This window comes from Ostrinia nubilalis, chromosome 16 (genome assembly GCF_963855985.1).
Source record: "Ostrinia nubilalis chromosome 16, ilOstNubi1.1, whole genome shotgun sequence".
In the NCBI taxonomy this organism is placed as follows: domain Eukaryota; kingdom Metazoa; phylum Arthropoda; class Insecta; order Lepidoptera; family Crambidae; genus Ostrinia; species Ostrinia nubilalis.
Window position 1 is genome coordinate 1245549 of NC_087103.1, and position 24759 is coordinate 1270307.

Below are 24759 nucleotides of genomic sequence, written 5' to 3' on the forward strand. Positions count from 1 at the left end.
GATAACTCGGTTCTCTTGCTTAACAGGAATTTGTTACATTTGTAAACTCGATAAGCTGCAAACCATCACTAGGGCGATATTTTTTTTTGGCTGCAGCTTTATGAAGAATAGCTTCCATTATTTTTGGGAGCCACAGGGCGCTCCCCTAAGACCAGGATTCTAGTCTGAGGAGCTCCCTAAACTGCCCAGTTTTCAAATAGGTACCTACTTGCTATGATTGGAGCTGTTTGCATGCATTCCGATTCCTAACAATTCACGGTAAAAATAAAACGCAATTTAATAAATAAATTATTTTATTAAAAAGAATCAACATAGCGTATTTGATGGTATTTTATCTAATCTAATAATTAGTATGGAACCGGTCTAATTGCGTTGTGAATTACCTAAAACTATCCTCATGGGTCATAAATACATGCGAAGTACTTATTTACAAAACGATTAATATAAAATAATCTCAAAATTGCAGATTTAAAAAGATCAGAAAGTCGGTTCCGGTCGTATGGTAAACAAAGTCGGTAACTATTTCCGATTGAGATGTACTTGGTACCTTATCTATTACAAATAGCTTTGGTACATAATTTTATTTACTAGGCATCACAAGCATTTTATGCACAATACCAATACTGTCCGAGTGACCACAATACATTTTCTAAATGTCATCGCTGGTTGCACTCGAAAAAAATACTGTTTATTTTTATATTCGAGGTTCAGAGGCGAAGGTCATCTTCTGTGCAGCCTAGTTGAGTTTGGAGATGATGGCGTTGGTGTATTCGCTGCATTTGCCGGTGCCTCCGAGGTCTCCGGTGAGGTTCTTTCCCTCCCTAAGGACTGTGTAGCAGGCGTTCTGGACGCGGTCGGCGTGGTCGTTCAGTTGAAGGTGCCTGAGCATCATGATGGCGGAGAGAAGCAGAGCGGTGGGGTTCGCCATGTCCTTGCCGGCGATGTCGGGGGCAGTGCCGTGCACCTGGGAAATAAGATAATTTTAATATATGGAAGTAAATTAGAAAGTAGACCAAATTTCTATCTATCTAACCTCGTTTGGCAAGTAAGAAAAGCACCACGTTGGGCGCCAAACAATGGAATGGACCATGAAAAAAACAACACAATGTAAGGGCTGTGGACCAGTCGCGCGCAGTCCTTCTAATGATAGATCCAGGTGCGATTGCGGTCAAATACCTGCCTTGTCTAGCATAAAAAAAAAAAAAAAAAAAAAAATATCAATGTGAAGTCTTTGAGTTGGAGTTATTTCTCATTCAAACAAAAACTACTTGCTGAATGGATTTGGATGCAACTTTAGTGTATCAGAATAACAATACATAGGTAGGATTAAAACAAACACCACGTCATTTTCGTATGCATTTAATCGGATTTTACTTATTTACATAAAATAAACATAAAAAATTCGTGTTCTACAGCGTTCTGTGTACTTGGACTATGTAAAATAAAAGGCGTTCCTACATTACGTTTTATTGTCAGATAATAATCTGGGCACATTAATACTTAATAATACGAATAAATACCACGTCAACATACTCAGGTAGATAAATGCAAAAAATCAAGCAAATACTACAATCACAAAATATGAGGAACTAAGCTTAATTATCACACAAAACTAAATTAAAAGTACATAATAATAAAATGCTGTTTTAAACATACGAAAAATGGTAAATACTGGTAACAGTTACTAGCACGCGTATACGAAAATACTCAAATAAAATGAAAATTGGAATGATTAAAAATATTCAAATAATATTGAGTGTTATGAAAATAATTCCTAATTAAAAATACATCACAAACAAACTATAAGCTAAATCATGATCTAATGGCATTTTATAATACCGAAATATAATGTAAATAAATGCGAAAAAGAAAAAGCATTTAATAAAGAAGTAAAATTAAGTACCTAGCTAGACAGAAATGAATTAAAATTTTTGATTGAAATTAATATTGTGATAATATGTAAATATCAACAAAGAATATGTTTCTCTCGAAACTTGTACTTTACATGTACTTTTGTTGTTTTGGCATGTTATTAAAAGCTACAATCACATTCCACAATAGTCTTTCACTATGTCTTTTGTGAAATATTACCATTTTTATCGCATTTTATTCATTAAACTTTTTTCAGTGAAGAAAGTTGTAACATAAATGCTTTAAATATGATAAGTTTACGTCTGCGATATATTTTGGTCACTTACAAAATAAAAGTAAAGGTTTAAGAAGTCTTGAAGCTAATTTAAACGAAAAGCTAATACTGATGGTAGATATTGTGGTCTTTTGCCACATAAGAAAGTCAGTGTAAAAATGTATAATACATAATACCACAGATCAGACGCACACTTATTCCAGGTGTACATACAAAGTTTCGAAAAAAAAACATAAATTGAAGAATGAAAATGAAACATTAACAGATCTATCTATGATCTACAGCTATCGGCGGAGTTTAAATAATATTTTTAAATAAAATATTAGTCATTTAAATAGATGTCCCGCATCTTTGGCTACCACTCGTGCGCAGATCCGAATCGTTCATCACAATAAATAAGGCTAGATCTAAGAACGCTTACGGTACGAAAATGTTACTTCATAGTCAACAATTTGATCTATCAATTTAACTAGTTGCAACAGTGGAGTTGTCCTCAAGAAATTGTCATCGCTCGCCAACATACAACTTGCCTTTCATTCCTTTACAAAAAAAAGTAATTACAGTAATTGACATTCTATTTCAAACTGGTTACTATGTTATTTAGGCCCTATATGAAGGATTATACTATTTGCAAGAGTTTATTTTCAGTTGAATGAACAAAGATAAACGTTGAGTATTTTTCAGAATCGATATCTAAATTCATCTATACAAGGCAGTGATTATTTACCCACCATATTTTGAATTAATCTTAAATATTTCATCTTACTAGCCTGTTGAGCCATCAAAATTGAACCTTTCCTACATTTGGCATGACTATCACACCCCGATGACAACTTCATACTCCTTATTGTAGATGCTTGATGATCTCATTTGTATACTCAGTGCAAGAGCTGGAGCCTCCGAGGTCTTCAGTGAGCACTCTTCCCTCCTTGAGGACGGCGAAGCAGGCAGCCTCAATGTTGCCGGCGTGGTCAAGGAGCCTCATGTGACGTAGCATCATGACCGCAGAGAGTAGAAGCGCGGTAGGGTTCGCTTTGTCCTGGCCGGCGATGGCTGGCGCGGTCCCGTGCACCTGGGGAAGCGTGCTATTAGTTGGATGCGGAATTTGGGTCGGGTCCTCGAATGAGTAGAAATGTTACGACTTTAAGGCTGGGTAACTTTGACAAACGTCAAAAATCTGTCAAACTCCATACAAAAAACGCCGGTTATCGTTATAGGTAGTTACTGCTAAAGTCAGGTGGTGCAACTCAGCCTAAATGTTACAAATTAATGAGTTGATCTTCTTCATGCTCTAAAACTAGCAGTCGTATCGTACAGTTTTACTCGTCTTAAAATATAGTACAGAAGAGAAACATCTGATTGTAGACTCATAAGTGCCACTTGTGGTCTAAACTGAATAAATATTTTTGATTTTGATTATATTTATTGTTTAGGCGCAAAATGACCAGACAGCAGTCTACCAATTTACAGAATGTTTATCAGCAAAAGGCAGTAGCATGAATAAAGACTTAGCAAGCCAAATATTCGCATACTAAGTGAAAAATAATTACCACCATAATTTTAATCTTTTACCTTGCATCAAGATGCAAGAGCAAGGACAAAATATAACCTTTCCGAGTGATTAATTCGTATACCATACGGTTGCTAGCTGTAGACAAAACAAGATATTTTTAAAATATTTTTTGGCAAAAATATTTATTTCAATAACTTCATCAAGGACCCAATTCAAATTGCAAATGATTTTGTTAAGATGTCAGAAAGAGTAAGAAAAGTGACACCTTCGATTTCAGGAAATTTTATTATTTCACTCAGAATACGGAACAAACCAGAAACCGTCAACGGGCGTAAATGTGTATTCATATAAATTACTCCAAATCGCACTAATTTGACTTTAGAGCAATTAGTCAATGGCCGGCGCGCGCATTGTTTACATATCCGTCAGATTGACACTTTATAATTAAATTATGCCGTCTTGTGCCGTTCCAACATGTAAGAATGCTACTGGAATTACGAAGAAAGTGCATGGGATCATGTTTTATCCGTAAGTAGCACATTTCCAATTCATTTTAATTAAATAATAATTTTTAAAAAAAATCACGGTTGTATTTTGTAAGTGTTGCCACAGGTCAACGGAATATTTTACCCTACTTTTTTATATTGAATTACATTTGTCTATAAAAAATTCACGCGTTAATTTTGTTAGCGTTACCACAGAATAATGGAATATTTTCCCCATCCTTTTTGTTTTAATTAGTTTTTAGTGTAATTTCATCCATGACATGACAACCTGATTAATTAAATTATAAGTGCCACTTGTGGTCTAAACTGAATAAATATTTTTGATTTTGATTTGATTTTAATATATTGAATTAATTTATCATATTACTCCCTAATAATGAGGAGATAATAAATTACTATCGTGAATTCCATACTTTCCCATTTATTCAAAAGTAAGGCATTGGTATCAACAGATCAGCAGCAGCAATATTTGTATATTTAATAATAATTTTAAGTAGTTAATTAATTATTGCTTACATACTTACTCTGATTTTCTTTCAGGATACACAGCCAGAGTTGCCTCGCAATCAAATTCAAGTATTGGTGATGTTTTTGATTTGGATTCTGTTTTTGACTCTAAGAAAAGTTAAACTAAAAGCACTACTGCGCCGTAAACAAATGTTTTGTTGTCGATATGTTTACATAATAAAGAACCTTAAGTTTCTTTTTTGTTTTACTTGGCATTCTAAAATTTATATTCGACTTTTGTAATTGACTTTTAAATAACATATTATACCTACATATAGTATATTACACTATTTAATAGAAATAAATAATCATCTACACTTAGTTACTTCGGAGTAAAAATTAAATTCATAGGTAGGTAGGTACTATCTATGCCTATGGCCAGTCATGTCGTCTCGTTCTATCGCAAAGAATCACCATTTGATAAGAGCGAGAGCAAAAACGGAAATGGATAGTTAACACTGTGGCCGTGTGTACTTATTTCACTTACTTATTTTTTACTTGTTTAACATCTCTTTAAAAAATTACATAATTTTACCCCAAAAATGGGGTGTCACACGGCGCTAGTAACACTAAAGGGGGTAGAGGGGCGCGGGAGGGGAAGTATTTTGGACACAAGTTGCCGCGTAGAAATGTTATCGAACACTCCTTCTGGTTTGTTCTGTATTCTGAGTTATTTCACTATAAACGAAGGTAGCACTTGTCTTAACATTTTAGAGACATGCTAAAACAGGAAGGACACATAAAATGTATAAATCACAAACATTAAAACAGAAATAATTAAATAGTAAATTTATAAACCACCCGTGTTTTTTGGAATATATTAGATACCATTACCTACACACACACATTTTTTTCATCTTTTCCACATTAATGAGTAAATAAATACCTATAAAATTGTTATGTTATTACTTTCAATGACTGGGAAGGCAAGCTTCCCTCAATAGTTAGGACACTATTGAGGGAAGCTTGCCTTCCCAAACCTCTCCAATGATCCATTTTCATGGTTAAATATAGTAAGTTAAATACATAATGTATATGGTAAAGAGTAAGAGGGTTACATCCACAAACAAGATTTTCCAGTGACACCATGCATATTATGTAAAAGAGTAAGTTTTCCATACTAATGACATAATGATGATCAAATTAGACACACAACATCCACACCTGGGTTAGTTTAAATAATCCTCGAATAGACTTACATAATATCACTGTTGAGCAGTTTGCACTAGTTGTAAAAAGATGTTCACTCAAGAGGCGAAAATAAATAAAAAACGATTTTAACTCCATTACCTAAAAGTGCTTCATACATGTGAATAGTATTTTTTTCGTGTGAAGATATTGGTACGTATATTAAGTAAATTGGAAACATGATAGTTTGTGCTGAGTGGAAATGTGTTTTTGTGATCAACAAAAGATAAGTTGTTATGAACTTGTTGGTGCTAATAGTTTTGTGCTGACAGCAAATAATACAATAAACTACTATTCGAATTGAATTTTTCGTCTAAAATAAGACGTCTACTGTTAATATTAAACATAGGCCTCCTAAAATGATTTCCAAATTGGCCAATTGGCGCCTTCCTAAATCTAAGCTATTTTTTTTTGCGAGTTTGTTCGAGTGTAGTTTGTTTGTATCCTGGAAATTCTAAAATGTTGTAACTCATACTTTATAGAAACAACCACTGGTAGTGTCATTAAGTTACAACAAAAATAAAAATATTCCTTACGCGATCATCAACCCCTCGTAGTACCATTGTCAGACAAGTTACTTCGCTCCGCAACACGATCACGCAATGCATCTGTTACGACTGTCACTCCTCACAGCCTATGACTTTATTACATTGGTCTATTCCGGTATCCTTCCGTTTGGCCAAATTACTTTTCGCAAAATTTCACTTCGCAAACAACTTATCGCCAAAGTTTCATTTCCCAAATAAACTTTTAGCAACTGTACTTTTCGCAACTAATTCATTTGGTCAAATTATCATTTGGCAAAATTTTACTTGGCAAATGTTTATATAGAATAGCCAAACAATAATTTGCTAAACAATAATATGCCAAAAACGACATTTGCGAATTAAAAGTTTGCAATAAGTTGTTTTGCCAAATGTTTGTTTTGAAAATTTGCGAAACGTTGTTTGCGATGTGATAATTTGGGAAACGTTTTTTGGCCAAACATTAGTAATCCGTCTATTCCACTTTGATCACCCATGGATAAGATGACCTGGGTGATCAAAGTGGACTCCAGTTAAATTATTATTTTAGTTTGGCGTCTACTTTGATCACATCGGCCTCGTCGTAACCCCATAGCCCTAATATCTATCTCGTATCTCCTTTGTCAGTATACTTACAGACTCGAAGAGCGCGCCGTTCTTGCCGATATTTCCGGACGGCGTGAGCCCGAGTCCGCCGATCAGGCCCGAGCACATGTCTGACATGATGTCTCCGTACAAGTTGGGCATCACCTGGAAAAGTATAAGGGGTAATGTTGAATAGGTACTCGTACTCTTCAACATAGCTCGCAGAATTGCTAAAATCAAGTGGCAGTGGGCGGGGCACATGGCTCGTAGAGACGATGGCCGTTGGGGCAGGAAAGTTCTCGAGTGGCGACCACGGGCTGGAAGACGTAGCGTGGGCAGGCCTCCTACTAGGTGGACCGACGATCTGGTAAAGGTCGCGGGAAGAGCCTGGATGCGGGCAGCGCAGGACCGTGCATTGTGGAAAACCTTGGAGGAGGCCTTTGTCCAGCAGTGGACGTCATTTGGCTGAAACGAACGAACACAAAAGAGAGAAATTTCGAAATCAATGCCATAGGAAAATATTTTTTTCAGTAATGAGGTGGCTACTTTATGAACCGTAATGTCGAAATGATGTTTATTTTCAATTTAACTGTTATTTAGATAGCCCCTGTTTTTGCTAGGGAATGTTCATTGTTCGCCGATGTTCATTCCACCGTTTTCACTTCACGCCTGACGTACGCGCATCACTAATGCCTCCAAACAGGAAGTGCAGTACCGCACTAGCGCGGCGCCGGCCATCTTTGAACTAACTCTCGAGCGCGACGCTCACTTTTTCCACTTTTGCTCTTTTTATAATGTAAAACCTTCAAACAAGAAGATTATAGACTAATCCTTACAAAAGGACTTTCATTTTAAATCCTACATTCATGTTAAATGCTCTAATAACCTTTGAATAAACCTGCAAAACGCAATTTATTATCTGTGCTTTAAGTACTAAAAGTAAATGAAATCCATATTATACAAAAAAAAAACCTATAACTATAGTAGACAAAAATAGCTAACTTTTATTTTCATATCAATTCGCGTAATGCGAAGCACTGGCAGCGTTCCAGTTGCAACAATGTTTTGGGGCGTTAGCGCGTTACGTATTCGAAGCCGTGACGTCACAGCGATACGCGTTATGTCAAGCTTCTAGTTATCAGCAAATAGGCCCACCTACATGACACGCGAGTTATCGCGTAGTTTACATTGAATTACTTTGGCAAATATAATTATGGATCATTTTTTACCAGTTCGTTTTCGGTGAATGAAAATCAAACTACGCCTCCGCAGACAGTGACTTTCTTCAAAACTGAAACTGAATTTTAGGCTCTCAGGGCCATTCCCAAAACGTTCCTCAATCAATGGGCGGTCACTCATAAAGGTTTTGAGTGAGTGACTCTTAGGCCCGCTATACACGGACCGCTTGAAACAGTCAGGTTCGACAGCTTCAAGCTGCGACTGCATAGTGAACTGCAGAGTTCTATGGACGCACATACACGTACCGCTCGAGCAGTTGCAACTGACTCGGCCGGCAATACCCTGACTGCTTCAAGCGGTCCATGTATTGCCGGCCTTAAAACCCTCGAATGACGTGCGACCTGGATAAGTTTGCGGGCACCGCAGGTGCGGTTCTGGAAGTCCCTGGGGAGCCCTTAGTCCAGCAGTAGCTCGTGACATCATTTGTCTCAAACGACGACGATGATCTGATTCGTTTCAGCCGAAAGACGTCCGCTGCTGGACAAAGGCCTCCCCCAAGGATTTCCACAAAGACCGGTCCTGCGCCGCTCGCATCCAGGCGCCTCCCGCGACCTTCACCAGATCGTCGGTCCACCTAGTGGGAGGCCTGCCTACGCTACGTCTTCCGGCTCGTGGTCGCCACTCAAGAACTTTCCTGCCCCAGCGGCCGTCAGCTCTACGAGCTATGTGCCCTGCCCACTGCCACTTGATTTTAGCGATTCTGCGAGCTATGTCAGTCACTCTGGTTCTCCTACGGATCTCCTCATTTCTGATTCGATCACGCAGGGAAACTCCGAGCATAGCACGCTCCATCGCCCTTTGGGTGACCTTGAGCCTTCTAATGAGGTCCATAGTAAGCGACCACGTCTCAGATCCGTATACCATCACTGGACAATGAAATTAAACTATAAATAAACTGTAACACTCACAAGCACGTCAAACTTGGCGGGGTCCTGCACCATGTTCAGGCAGACGGTGTCGAGGTAGCGCTCCTCGAACTTGATGTCGGGGTACTTGGTGGCCAGGTCGCGGCAGCAGCGTAGGAACAGACCGTCAGACATACGCCTGGGAACAACAGATTACTTTATTGTAGAGAAAATAAGTTTAAGGCCTCAGCCTCGAATTTAGCGGGCAGCGGCGCGGGAACGGGGCGGGCAACGCAGACCCGTTCTCGAAACAAGCGGGCAGCTCGCGCGGCGCTTTAGCGGCGAAGTGTTGTGTTCGGGGTTGTGTTGTCGAGATATTTGTTTTTATTCGCAAACGAAATGTCTAAACAACAGCGACAATTTTATTTCGATTCAAATTTATTCCTAACGCTCGATTTATTGTGGGCAAATGAAGGAGTGCGCTGCCCGCTCCCGCGCCGCTGCCCGCTCGTTACCCGCTTCCGCGCCGCTGTTTTCGAGAACAGGTCTATTTGATTTTACGCATAAGATCCTGCCGCTCCCGCGCCGCTACCGCCGCCGCCGCCGCTAAATTCGAGGCTGAGGTCTAAGAGAGATACCACATAGCGTCTAAGCCCGGTGCGGTGTGTTGCGGTATCGCAGCAGTGCCGCTCCGTAGGTCTACATCAATCTTTTCCAAAGTGGGGGAAAACGCCCCTTTGTGGGCGCTTAAAGAGGGGCGGTAAGAGACCCATAAAAAAATCGGGACGTTGTGTAGAGGCTTGGGAGGCGTCATCTACTAGGAGGACTCTTAGACATCGACTGAGCTCGACTCTTGACTACAAAAATGGGGGGCGCTAAAAAATAATTTATTCTCAAAGTGGGCAGTATACTAAATAAGTTTGGGAACCACTGGTCTACATAATCTGACGTGTCGCTGCGGTACCGCAACAACGCCCGTGCAACAACATCTCTCTAAGACAGGGATCTTCATAGATTGAAGTTTCCGATTGGTTGAAGTAAAAAAAAAATACCAAACACAAACCAGAATATTTTACTGAGATTTAATCGGGGTTGTCTTTCGTAATAAGGACCATAGTTTTAGTATAGGAGCAACTATTTAATTTACCAGTGACAAAATGAATAGGCCTACTTTTCCCAATGTGTTTGCCTGATGTTCGCATATTTGTGACACGCAATGATCACTATTTTAGAGATATACGTCATTTAAATAAAATAGCATTGTTTTGTTACATAAAAAAATAGTCGAAAACCTATACAGGAACAACTTTGTTAGCTTTACTAATTAAGACATTAACAATGGCTTCACCTTTTGGCAGCTCATTTTAACAATACATGCATAATGAATAAGAACACGCGTATTAGTACTTACTAGTTTTGTTATTGACAATGCCACATTTAGATGTATGGAAAAGTTACTGTTATTTCTTATGTAGTAAAGACTGAAATAGTTTGCCATGGTGACACGTGGAGCCTCATAGTACAAGAACGAGAGTAATTGACACCTCCTATTAGAACTAATAATGGAGTGTCATGCGATATCCTTTAGTAGACTGTTTAATGGGAATAGTTAACATACTACTAACTAAATTTTCCGCGAGTACTGTCCGTACTGCGTGTCGTTTTCAGTTCGATGTAATTGAAACTTTCTTGTCTATACACAAGCTAGTAAATATACCTTTATCACTTTAAGTTGTGTTGAGTGGCAAGTTGCACTGCCCTGCTGTTGTACTCACATGATGTCACTCTGCCCTGCTGTAATACTGACATGATGTCACACTGCCCTGCTGTAATACTCACATGATGTCACACTGCCCTGCTGTTGTACTCACATGATGTCACACTGCCCTACTGTAGTACTCACATGATGTCACACTGCCCTGTTGTTGTACTGACATTAAGTCACACTGCCCTGCTGTAGTACTGACATGATGTCACACTGCCCTGCTGTTCTACTGACATGAAGTCACACTGCCCTGCTGTAGTACTGACATAATGTCACACTGCCCTGCTGTTGTACTCACATGATGTCTCACTGCCCTGCTGTTGTACTCACATGATGTCTCACTGCCCTGCTTTGTACTCACATGATGTTACACTGCCCTGCTGTTGTACTCACATGATGTCTCACTGCCCTGCTTTGTACTCACATGATGTTACACTGCCCTGCTGTTGTACTCACATGATGTCACACTACCCAGCTATTGTCCTCACATGATGTCACACTGCCCTGCTGTTGTACTCACATGATGTTAGCCTTGTGCACAGCAGTGACCTTCTTCCTCTTGTTATCGCGCGCGAACTGGAACGCGAACTCGGCGACCCGCTTGCTGGCCTCCTCCGTGATGAGCTTCGTCACACTACCCAGCTGTTGGACTCACATGATGTTAGCCTTGTGCACAGCAGTGACCTTCTTCCTCTTGTTATCGCGCGCGAACTGGAACGCGAACTCGGCGACCCGCTTGCTGGCCTCCTCCGTGATGAGCTTGATGGACTGCACCACGCCGTCCAATCGCGTCACACTACCCTGCTGTTGTACTCACATGATGTCACACTGCCCTGCTGTTGTACCCACATGATGTCACACTACCCTGCTGTTGTACTCACATGATGTCACACTGCCCTGCTGTTGTACCCACATGATGTCACACTACCCTGCTGTTGTACTCACATGATGTCACACTGCCCTGCTGTTGTACCCACATGATGTCACACTACCCTGCTGTTGTACCCACATGATGTCACACTGCCCTGCTGTTGTACCCACATGATGTCACACTACCCTGCTGTTGTACTCACATGATGTCACACTACCCTGCTGTTGTACCCACATGATGTCACACTGCTCTGCTGTTGTACCCACATGATGTCACACTGCCCTGCTGTTGTACCCACATGATGTCACACTACCCTGCTGTTGTACCCACATGATGTCACACTGCCCTGCTGTTGTACTCATATGATGCCATGATGTCACACTGCCCTGCTGTAGTACTCACATGATGTCACACTGCCCTGCTGTTGGACTCACATGATGTCACACTGCCCTGCTGTAGTACTCGCATGATGTCACATTACCCAGCTATTGTACTCACATGATGTCACACTGCCCTGTTATTGGACTCACATGATGTCACACTACATTGTACTCACATGATGTTAGCCTTGTGCACAGCAGTGACCTTCTTCCTCTTGTTGTCGCGCGCGAACTGGAACGCGAACTCGGCGACCCGCTTGCTGGCCTCCTCCGTGATGAGCTTGATGGACTGCACCACGCCGTCCACGATTTCGTGCTCGATGCCGGAATACTCGCCCTCTGTGTTCTCTCGGATGGTGACCACGTCCACGTTGTCGTATAGCGTCTTGATGCTGTAAAAGAATGGTGTTAGATGTTTGTTGCTTGGTATATTTGGGAGGGGGCATGGTGCCCCCATGGACATGGTACGTCTTTAGAAACCTGCCTTATATTTCGTCCTTAAATCTAAAGTACCGAACGGTAATCATAATGTAAACGGTCCTTCTTTCTATGCAATAATTTAGAACCTCTCTGCGCGATCATCTGAGCTTAGCCTTAGTATCTAGGCGCGGGGATCCTACTGAGAAAAACAGAATCGTTAGAGATGTCAATATGTCCTCATGACTCGTGCGAGTTTCTATAAAATACATCTATTAAAGAGTGTGCAAGTCTCAAATCTACAATATTTCAAAGTCAAGGCATTGAATTCACCTTGATAATTCGTTTATCAACATTTTTTCTATTGAATCAATGCTATCATTTTATCCAAGATTACAGTTAATCCATGATTTTATATTTCAAGAAATTCCACAAATCACGTATTATTTTTATTATTGATTGATTAATATGACTACTAAAGGGATAAAGATAGAATGATAATTTGTGATACAATTAATTCCACCCAATTCCACCATGATTGAACTAAAAATCTGGGTTTTCTGATACAAAAGTTATCTCTAGGATAAATAAAGCAAATGAAAGGGGAAAAAAGTAACACATAGGCTTTGCCAGTACTTCAATGGACCTTGCAGCTTCAGCAAGATTTTTTCAGAGAAGTTGTCTCAAAACAATAGGTAATGTTGTACTTGAATTCAAATTATTTAGTTCAGTGTTTTTCAACCTTTTTCATGACACGATCCCCCTAGTATGAAAAAATATTTTGCGACCCCCCGACCATTCGGTATTTTTTCATGCATTTTATAATGTTACACAAAATGTTCTTCAATCCATACAACACTTATGCATTTAAACCTTTACTGTTCTAAAACACTGATTTAGATAGATTATATTAATCATTTTAGGGTACGTCACGTCATTCTTGCGCCGGCTGTATGCCAGGTGCTTTATACCTATGTCTAGCAGTGTTGATAACTTTAGGGCATTCGTTATGTTTTTTAACCATTTCAATATTTTTATAAGCAGGTGTGTTTTACGTGCATACGTACCTATATCTTAAGATTAGATAAACTATTCAATCGTATCCTTATCGTATACCTTATAATAATAATTCATTGAATTTATGACGAAACCAGACAAGTTTATCACGACTATGATTTTTCCATCAATCATATCAGACATTGGAATTTTGGGTTTTTTCGTTAAGCAAGAATTGCTAATATGACACTTAGTTATACAGCTGATTTTGACCTGTAATAGTTAGGGATAATGCTCAATATTCAATGTCAAGATCTGCCCCCTAGACAAGTGGCACTTTTTGATGAAATCGAAAATCGAATCCATCAAAACTCCATACTAAAAGGGCTTTTCGACCACCTTCGACTGTACGGCTAGCACGAAAAACTTTCTAGTTCGAATCGTTTACGTATTCGAATCGCCATCAAAAGATTTAGTACGAAAACTACAACAGTGCCCTTGTAAACTTGTCGTAAAGTGAACTTAGTATGAGAAATGGTTGCACGAAACTTATTTTGAGAATCAAAATTCGTCACGTTATCGTTTAATTCGAAGGTTGAGTATCGAATTTTACCGAATATGCAAACGATTCAAACTCGAAAGTTTTTCGTGCTAGCCGTACCTACTGGTTTGCGATTTTAAAGTGCAATTTGTCTAGAGCTAGACCCACTGATATCTTTATCGGTCATGACCTAAGCTCTAGAATATCTAACACTAAAATGCTACACATGTCACGTAGAGATATCAATACAAAGATAAAGAATGATCGTGTTGGACAACCTTGATCATGTGACACAAATCAATTCAAGCGCGCCGTGATAACGTATCGTAATAGCAAGCGTGCTACTACATACCTTTATTGATTCATTATCACAAGACTTTTAAGCCTACATCGAAACTTGATTGAATGATTTTGCAAAAAAACATTCTTGAACTTTTTTATTCAAAGGCATTTTTAGAAAGTAGACCAAAATAGACACAACTTTGAATCTATGCTGTACATTTCTACAATAATAGTGATCGACATTTCATACATAGAAACATTATATCCACAGTACATAGAGCTTGTCAAGTACTATTTCTATTCAGTTTATTATCATACTAATAGATAGCTGGCATAATGCGGGTAATTTAAAGTTGAAACCATTCAAGGTCGCGACCTTGGAACAGTATCAGCATATTGAAAATGGTAGCCTATACCTTATGATTCAAATATGGACACCTAAGGACTTAGTTTATGCACAAACTAGGCAATGTCTCATTAAAGGAAGGTCAGTCTGTCGGGCCATGATAGTCACAAATATTTACTTGAAATACAGCAAAGATAAATAAATAAGTCAGTATTTTTTCATTCAACATTAATGAAAATATCTACCAATATTTTTATGGTAATAAACTGAATGATAATGAGAACAAATGTTTAGATTAGCATTTCTTGTTATTTTAGGATAACAACATATGTTTTCAATGTTTAAACATGGGTAAGACTTGCAATAACACCTAGTTTAACTTACAAATAATAATTTGTACTAACAGTACTATGAGTTTTTATCAATTCATGAATGACTGGGTTTTTTGGCTTAAGGATTCATGACTCATAAGAAAGTTCTGTTTAAATTTTTTGTATATCAAAACTTTACAGACCTGACATTGTTCCTTAGACAAAATCCCTACAGGATCCCTGGAATTCTGTTTAATCAATTTCAATAGGTATAAAATAAATCAGTAAATATTAATAACCAAAACATTAAGTTATGTGGCAGTCTAGCTGAGTACATTTCTGATAATCTTAATTGATGAATGAGTAACTTGACTTGTGCACTCATTATCATGACATTATCAATGATTTATATTTTATAGCAATTTGTGTTATCATGAGTTATGTAACAATATTATGCCTAAAAAAACAAATTCCAATACAGTTTATGTACACAAAAATGACTAACAGATTTTTACATTCCGGAACAGACTGTTGTGGTGAGAACAATGCCACATCACTAATGTCGTGTCACCTCACTAGCGGATACGGAAGTGAACCCCTCTGCTGTCATGGAGGCGGGCCGGTGTGGTTGTGTATTATTGTAGAAAACGCAAACGCTAAATACAGTTTAATGCTGAAGAATTACTTCTTTCCTTGAACTCCCATATTCCACAATTGGTTATGGGCCCAGACACGCGTACGCGTGTTGGAGTTTAAGGGAAAGTGACTATAAAACTAGCATCTTTGTCTGAAGTGGCGCGGCGTGGGTTGGTGTGGGTAACCTGTTTTCACACGAGGTGGTGCGGAAATTAAGCTGTTGGGAAGGTTTCCGAAAATCAAGATCATGGAGGGTCGAGCGGAGCAGCGTATGATGCTGAATGGCAGAAATTGGGGGGCATGGAGGTTTCAACTGTCCGTGATACTAAGGGCTAAGAAGTTGTATGATGTGGTCATTGGCAGCGAGCTACTTAAGGAAGAGGATTCGAAAGAAAAACAAGCATGGTATGAAAAGGATTACAAAGCACAGGAGATCATTGTAACAAGAGTTGAGGAACAGGTTATGACGTACTTGTCGTCCTGTGTGACTAGCAGGGAAATGTGGCAAAGGTTATCTACCTTGTATGAGCCCTCATCGCAGGTCAGTGTGCATCTCGTACAACAACGTTTCTTTAACTTAACCTTTGAAGAACCAATGATGAACTTCATTTCAAAACTGGAAGAAATAGCTAACCAGCTAAGAACGTTGAACGAACCACCATCAGATAATATGATAATTACCAAGATTTTGATGTCTTTGCCAGAGAAATATAAACACTTTGTAAGTGCTTGGGAGTCGGTGCCTGCGTGTCAACAAAACCTAAAGGAACTAACCTCAAGATTATTGATTGAAGAAGAAAGAAATAACCAAGGGGAGTCTACATCATCTGCATTTGCGACCAGAACCAAATTCAAGGGAAATGGCAACAGTGATAGAAAGTGTTTTGTGTGCGGCAAAGTTGGACACATGAAGCGTGACTGTCATCAGAAAAAGTGCTATCGTTGTAACAAAACCGGCCATATGGCTGCTGAGTGTAACCAACAAGTAAAGTGTTATCAGTGCAACAAGTCTGGACATTTGGCTAAAAACTGTAATTTATCTCAAAATAAGTTTAAAAATGCATTCATAGTTCAAGAGCCTATATTACATATTAAAAATAATTTGGATTTCATAATGGATTCAGGGGCTAGCGAACATATGACATATAATAAAAGGTTTCTTCAGAATTTTTGTAAAATTGATAAAAAGGTAATAGTTGGGGATGGGAAAAGGTTAAATGTTGAAGGCATGGGGGACATACATTTGTTGGCTTACAATGGCTCAGAATACATACCTTCTGTCATGCATAATGTGTTATATGTGCCTGATTTAAATGTGAATTTATTTTCTTTGGTTAGTGCTGTTGACCATGGCTACATGTTATCATCAAGTGAAAACTATTGTAAATTTCTCAAAAATGGATCAGTTATGGCTCAAGCTAAACGTGTAGGAAGTTTGTATTTAATGGAATTTAAGATTGAAAGTAACTCTGATCAAAATGACTGTAATGCTTTATTAAGTTTGTCCACATGGCACGAAAGACTAGCCCATCAAAATTTTAAACATGTCAAGGAAATATTAAATAAAAATAGTGTCAAATATGAAGGGCAGATTGATCAATGTAGGTCTTGTATACAGGGAAAGCAACATAGGTTGCCTTTCTTTAGCAGTGAGAGCCGTGCTGAGCGACCAGGAGACTTGGTGCATGCAGACTTATGTGGCCCGATGGAGACAAGATCTTTAGGTGGGTCTTCATATTTTTTATTATTAAAGGATGACTACAGTAACTACAGGTTTGTGTATTTTCTTAAAAGTAAGTATGAGACGAAAGAGAGAATATGTGAGTTTCTTGAGCAATTTGAAAATGAGTTTGAATGCAAGGTGAAAAAGTTTAGATCGGATGGTGGTGGGGAATTTAAAAACAGGGAGTTGGAAGGGGTGTTTAAAAGGAAAGGAATTTTGCATGAATGTACTGTGGCGTATACTCCAGAACAAAACGGTAGAATAGAAAGAGAGATGCGAACAATTGTAGAATCAGCTAGAACTATGATCATAAATGCGGATGTCAGCAAGGAGTTGTGGGCTGAGGCTGTGAGTAATGCTGTGTACACAATAAATAGGACAGGTTGCAGTAGCCAGAAAGGTAAAACACCATATGAACTAATTTATAAACGAAGTTTTGACATCAATACATTAAGATCTTTTGGAACTGAAGTATACACTCACATCCCCAAACAAAGAAGGCTAAAGTGGGATTCAAAAGCAAAAATGGGTAGGTTTGTCGGCTATGGAATAAATACAAAAGGTTATAGGATTTGGTTTGAAAATAAGAGAGATGTTGAAACTCATAGAGATGTTGTTTTTGTGCTGGGAATGAAAAGAAATGAAGATATGGAAGATAACAGGATCAGTCAGAGGGAGGGTGACATAGAAGAGGTGTGCCATAGCGATGATGAGGAGAGAATGGGAGAAGAGAGCGAGAATATAGAGAATGATGAGGAAATGGAAGAGAAGGAATATGGAAATTTACCGGAAGAAATAACAAATGTTGATGAAGAACAAGAGAGAGAAAGAAGATCTGAAGTGGGTGCTGGTCAAAGGAGATATGTGGACAAGGACGAGGAATATGAATCAGAAGAATGGCATAGCCCAGATGAAGCAAGGTTGGAGGAAAGGAAAACAAGGAGTGGCAGAATAGTAAAAACCCCTCAAAGGTTGAGAGATTATGAGGTGGGATTGACGGCACAAGGAGAAGAAGACTTAACGTATGAAGAGGCAATAACTGGGAAGGATAGTAAGGAATGGTTGGAGGCGATAAATAGGGAGCTGCAAGCACTGAAAAGTAATAATACATGGATAGAAACGGATTTACCTAAAGGTCAGAAGACAATAGACAGCAAGTGGGTTTTTAAGGTGAAGAGAACTGAAGGTATCTATAAGGCAAGATTGGTCGCTAGGGGTTTTAAGCAAGACAGTAAGTTTGATCATTCTGAAATATATGCTCCAGTAGCCAAGCTACCAACTTTACGTATCTTGCTGGCTGTAACATGCAAGTATGGTTTAGATATACAGCAGATGGATGTGAAAAGCGCTTTCTTGTATGGAAATATAGAGGAAGAAGTATATTTGGAAAAACCAAAAGGTATGGAACAGGATGGAAAAGTATTAAAACTTCAAAAATCATTGTATGGACTGAAAAAGTCACCGAGATATTGGAATGAAAGGTTCAATAAATTAATGATACAGGAAGGGTTTCATCGTAGTAACTGTGACTATTGTTTATATTACATGCCAGGAAAAAGATTTTATGTACTATTATACGTAGACGATATACTTTTGATTTCAGAAAATAGTAAACAAATTGAGAAGCTAAAAGAAATACTTAAGGAAAACTTTGATATGAAGGACATGGAAGGAATTTCTAAGTATCTAGGAATCAACATTAAAAGGAATGAAAAGTCAATAGTAATTGATCAGATAGATTATTTGAAAGAAATTTTGAAGGAATACAAGATGGAAGAATGCAAGCCGGTTAGTACACCTATGGATCCTGGAATGAAAATTGAGAAACAAGATTATCAGAATGAAGAATTGACAAGAAAGTGTAGAAAGTTAGTTGGAAGTCTTATGTATGCTATGTTAGGTACTCGACCAGACTTGTGTTATGCTTTGGGTTATTTGAGTCGTTACCAAGGTTGTGCAAATGAGGATGTATGGAAGGGTTTAAAAAGGATTTTAAGATATATAAAAGGAACTTTACATATGAAATTGGTTTACAGTATGAACGGTGATGAATGTTTGGTTGGATACACAGATGCAGACTGGGCAGGAGATCAGGTTGACCGGAAGTCTACATCGGGTTACATAATGCAGTTGTATGGGTGCACGGTCTCATGGTCGTCCAGTAAACAACAGTGTGTATCATTATCTTCAACAGAAGCTGAGTATGTTGCTTTAGCTAACGGGATATCTGAGGGTTGTTGGATTATAAACTTGCTGACAGAAATTAATTTAAAGTGTAATCAAATTGTTATGTTTGAGGACAACCAATCTGCCATTCATATTGCAAAAAACCCTGAACAACATAAAAGATTGAAGCACATAGATTTGAAATATCATTATATTAGAGATAGAGTTGAAAAACAAATTGTTATTCTAAAATATATACAAAGTGAAAAACAAATTGCAGACATGTGTACTAAGCCTTTGGCTAAATCTAAATTTGAAAACTGTAGAAACAAGGTAGGATTTTGTAAGATGTAGTTTTACAAACTAGGCCCTGAGTTGCATCATCATTTACCTTTGGAATCATTTATTTGGAATTTGATACTTTAGTTATGGTTAGAGAGGTATGGTGCAGCCCGGGATGAGTTTTTTTTTTTGTAAGTGTATTAACATTTAAGTTAGTTTGAAACTTTAATTGTTTGTTGGAGATGTGTCATTGAGGAAGGGTGTTGTGGTGAGAACAATGCCACATCACTAATGTCGTGTCACCTCACTAGCGGATACGGAAGTGAACCCCTCTGCTGTCATGGAGGCGGGCCGGTGTGGTTGTGTATTATTGTAGAAAACGCAAACGCTAAATACAGTTTAATGCTGAAGAATTACTTCTTTCCTTGAACTCCCATATTCCACAATTCAGACTGGTTACATAACTCAATAAGTCAAACACTGTTTTAATAATAACCAATTAAAAATTATTTTATCTCATGACATAAAACTATTATTGAAGCATAATCCAAATACCACTATTTAAGTTTAGTGTTTGGACAAAGGATTTACCTAAAAAATATTGATTATGTTTATGTCAGTCATTAGGTAAATGTCTAAGTAAGTTTTGATATTATCCATAACAATATGATGTCTTCCTCAAATTAAAGTTATAAAATTCCTGATCTTGTGGACTTCTTTGTTGTGAAAGGTCTATCAGAAATGTACTTCAAAATTGAATCCTCACTTGACTCTGTATCTGACCACACACCAATTATAGCAACGTTTAGTACCTCAGTAATAACTAAAGAACCGATATCGACACTATTTAACCACAAAACCGACTGGGACTCATTTGCAAGATACATAGAACAGGAAATAGACTTGAAAGTTAAATTAAAAACAGCAGAGGATATAGAAGAAGCTGCCTTCTATATAACAAATCTCATCCAGGTCGCCGCGTGGCGTGCAACACCGGCCCTAAATAACCCTGCCCCAAAAAATAATATTCCACTTGAAATACGTAACAAGTTGGTAGAAAAAAGAAAACTACGAAGGCAATGGCAGACAGGTAGACATCATGGTGACAGAGCAAAATATAACAGAGCCTCCAGAGAGCTGAAAGAACTTATAAAAGAGAATCAAAATGAAGCATTCCAACATAAGCTGTCCAATTTATCCGCTTACAAAAAAGACGGCTACTCCCTTTGGAAAATAACTAAAAACTTCAAAAGACCACAAAATCACATTCCACCGATAAGAAAAAGTGCAGCTGAAGCGTGGGCCAGAAGCGGAAAAGAGAAAGCGGAGTTGTTTGCAGAACACCTCAGTCAAGTTTTCACTCCGAACGAGTCATCCTCTACAGAATTCGAAGCAGAAGTCGAAATGATGATCCAAAGTGATCAACAATTGACATTACCACTGGCTTTGGTGACTCCTAGGGAACTCAAAAGAACAATATTTAAACTAGCCAACAAAAAAGCACCAGGCTTCGATCTTATAACGGGGGAAATTCTCAAACAACTACCCAGAAAACCAATAGTATTTCTAACAATGCTATTCAATGCAATCCTCAGAATACACCATTTCCCAAACATCTGGAAGATATCTACCATATGCATGATTGCGAAGCCAGGAAAACCTCCAACTGAACCCAGTTCATATAGACCGATAAGTCTACTTCCAATCTTATCTAAGTTGTTCGAGAAGATGCTACTGTGGAGACTGAAGCCTATATTGGATGAGAATGGGATCATACCGGATCACCAGTTTGGGTTTCGGGAGAAACATGCTACTGTTGAGCAAGTGCACAGAGTGGTCCAAAAAATCAGGCAATCACTTGAGAAAAAAGAATACTGCTCTGCTGTATTCCTAGACATACAACAGGCATTCGACAAAGTCTGGCACAAGGGTCTACTATACAAACTAAAAACCCTACTACCGAACTCAATCTACATGATCCTAAAATCCTACCTGGAACAAAGAAGGTTTCAAGTAAAATATGAAGAAGAATTCTCCAAGCTGTGTGAAATCAGAGCCTCAGACCGAACTCAATCTACATGATCCTAAAATCCTACCTGGAACAAAGAAGGTTTCAAGTAAAATATGAAGAAGAATTCTCCAAGCTGTGTGAAATCAGAGCCTCAGACCGAACTCAATCTACATGATCCTAAAATCCTACCTGGAACAAAGAAGGTTTCAAGTAAAATATGAAGAAGAATTCTCCAAGCTGTGTGAAATCAGAGCCTCAGTACCGCAAGGATCAGTGCTGGGACCTGTCCTATACTCCATATATACGGCAGACCTGCCTGAGACACCTGATGTAGTGACGGCTACCTATGCAGACGACACCGCGTGCCTCTCAAGCGATACAGACCCGGAAAAGGCATCAACCAAATTGCAGACCCAGCTTAACAAAATAGACTTGTGGCTGAAAAAATGGAGAATCAGGCCCAGCGTAACTAAGTCCACACAAATAACCTTCACCCTTCGAAAAGGTGATTGTGCTCCTGTCACCTTGGAAGGCAAACCCTTGCCAACCAATAACACTGTGAAGTACCTGGGCTTGCACCTCGATAGAAGGCTAACCTGGGCAAATCATGTTAAAGCCAAGAGAACTGAAGCAAATATGCAACTCAGGAACCTGTCATGGCTGATAGGACGACAATCCCGACTCTCTATCAACAACAAACTGCTCGTCTACAAGTCTATTATCAAACCAATCTGGACCTACGGAATAGAACTCTGGGGATCTGCTAGCAACTCCAACCTGAAAATAATACAGAGATTCCAAAACATCGCATTGAGAACAGTCTCCAGCGCCCACTGGTTTGTGAGAAACGCAGAAATACACGAATACCTTGAGATGCCGACTGTAAAGGAGGAAGTGAGCAACTACAGCAAAAAGTACAGACAGAGACTCGACAGACATAGCAACGCGCTGGCCAAGAACCTGCTAATGGACGAAGATACAAAGCGCCTCAAGAGATGGCACATCCTCGAGCTCAGCGAGAGAAATTAGAGCTCTTACCAGTGATGGACTTTGCTATTCAATGGAATACCAGTCAAATAATCCGCTCCCAGAACACATCTAATTATGGCTATGGATGGCCGATCGTAGATAATAAGAGGAGAAAAAAAAAAAAAAAAAAAAAAAAAAATTAAAGTTATAATAACTAGCTATATAAAAAAGGTGCACTCTATTTTCTGATACCAAGCAATGGGTTTTTTTGCTCTCACACAAAAATAATTATCTGCATCAGCGCATCTTAATTATAAACATTTCAATGTCTGCAAAAACTCTCCTGCCATAAATGTCATAGTTCTCAACATAGGAGCAAAGAAAATTATATAAACTAGCGGCCGCCCGCGACTTCGTACGCGTGGATCCCGTTTTACCCCCTTAGGGGTCCGTTCCCATGGGAATTTCGGGAATTCCTTTCTTAGTGCACCTGTATGGTACCTAAGTTACGTCCCTTCCAAATTTCAAGTGCCTACGTTTATATGTCAGTCAGTTTCTCCTTTTATACATATATTTAGATTATTACTAAATGAATAATTTGTAAACTTACCCATCCAAGCTCTTGCAAGGCCTGACATTGGCGTACAGGTCGAACTCTTTACGTAGGGCCAAGTTCAGGGAGCGGTAGCCTTTACCCACGGGGGTCATGAGAGGGCCCTTCAGGCCAATCTTGTTTTCATTCACGGAGTCAATAGCCTTCTGGGGGATACCAAACTTGCCATCTGGACCCTAAAATTGTAGAGAAGTGTTAATAACAAATGAAGATAAGGTGATATTGTTGAGTGACCAAAAATAAACAAAAGAATGATAATAAATCTGCTATAGCTCAAATAATGCATGGTAATTTTAGATATAAGAATATTGTCATGTGTAATCCCTAAATAAAATATTCAAACAGGTTGAGAGAATCACTGCCTAATTTATTTAGTTCTACAATAGAAGATTGATGTTACATATGGAACTTAAATTTCCACAATAAAAACAATGTTTCTTGGCAGTGTATCAAATAAATAAATCACAAGCAGTAATATTAAGTTAATGTATCGTCACTTGTTTATAAAATAGTAAACAAAAGATACTAATGACGAAGGGACTTACCCTAACAGCCGTCACGTCAACCTCGTCCCATTCGATGGGGCACTTGGCGGCTTCGAATATTTTCTGAACCGCGACGGTGATCTCGGGACCGATGCCATGGCCGGGGATCAGCGTCACCCTCCGTACGCCCGTGCTGTACTGCGCCGCACCGCTTCGAGCCGCCGGGGTCTTCAAAATACAAAAAAAACTCCCCCTTAGATAACCTCAAACCACATCACCAATTAAACCAACAAAAATAATGTTAACCTCATTTTTAACGCCCTGTACCCCTCCGGCTTTAACACTCGCGCCAGGCTCGAACCACTTCAGCAAACCTTCTACTACTTTACTCTCACGAAAAGGCTTCAAAAGCACTTTTATGTAATTCTTCGACATAACTATAGTACGTCTATTTTTGGATGGTCAGAACAATAAGCTCTAATGACTATCAGGGCGAAATTAATAAGTGGCATGCAAAGGAAACAACGCGGGTATTGTGTAACACTGATTGATTATAAACTTACGATTTTCCTGATTAATCTCGCAGCCATTTCTTTAAATTTTTGCTACACGACGACGGATGATAATCTCCGCGGTGAAGGGCGGAGGGGGAGGAAATCATAGAGAAGGAGGAAATCACTCATCTGTGGAGGAAATTACGGCGCCCGCCACTACGACGCATGACCGGAAATAGATGTCAAGGACTATGTAAAATTAAAATTTATGAATTTTATTTTTGATTAAGCTTTTCTTGAAATCTTGTATGTTTTTACGTTTGATTTCATGGTGCACTAAACAAAGATATATTTTTAGTACATAATTATTTGGCAAAACTAAATTAGTCCAAAAATTAAATGCCTTAAAAAACAATGT

At 38.7% G+C, this 24759-nt stretch overlaps 1 protein-coding gene and 1 long non-coding RNA gene across 4 annotated transcripts; one reads left to right on the plus strand and one right to left on the minus strand.

Moving 5' to 3' along the window:
- Nucleotides 1–275: 275 nt before the first annotated feature.
- Nucleotides 276–24501, minus strand: LOC135079201 (probable isocitrate dehydrogenase [NAD] subunit alpha, mitochondrial). Of its 3 annotated transcripts, none has more exons than XM_063973790.1 (7): nt 24411–24501; nt 23908–24075; nt 23360–23538; nt 12246–12461; nt 9117–9252; nt 7021–7134; nt 276–964 (listed from the first exon to the last, which is right to left on the minus strand). In XM_063973790.1, the coding sequence occupies exons 1-7, from the start codon at nt 24435–24437 to the stop codon at nt 737–739; spliced, it is 1068 nt and encodes a 355-aa protein (XP_063829860.1). In that variant the 5' UTR covers nt 24438–24501; the 3' UTR covers nt 276–736. The 3 variants fall into 3 exon arrangements, with proteins under 3 accessions (XP_063829860.1, XP_063829858.1, XP_063829859.1); XM_063973788.1 differs by lacking the exon at nt 24411–24501 and adding an exon at nt 24154–24395; XM_063973789.1 differs by lacking the exons at nt 276–964; nt 24411–24501 and adding exons at nt 2336–3218; nt 24154–24401.
- LOC135079203 (uncharacterized) lies at nt 3943–4868 on the plus strand. The gene is made up of 2 exons (XR_010258757.1): nt 3943–4187; nt 4706–4868. It is a non-coding gene; the product is annotated as an uncharacterized LOC135079203 (long non-coding RNA).
- Nucleotides 24502–24759: the final 258 nt, after the last annotated feature.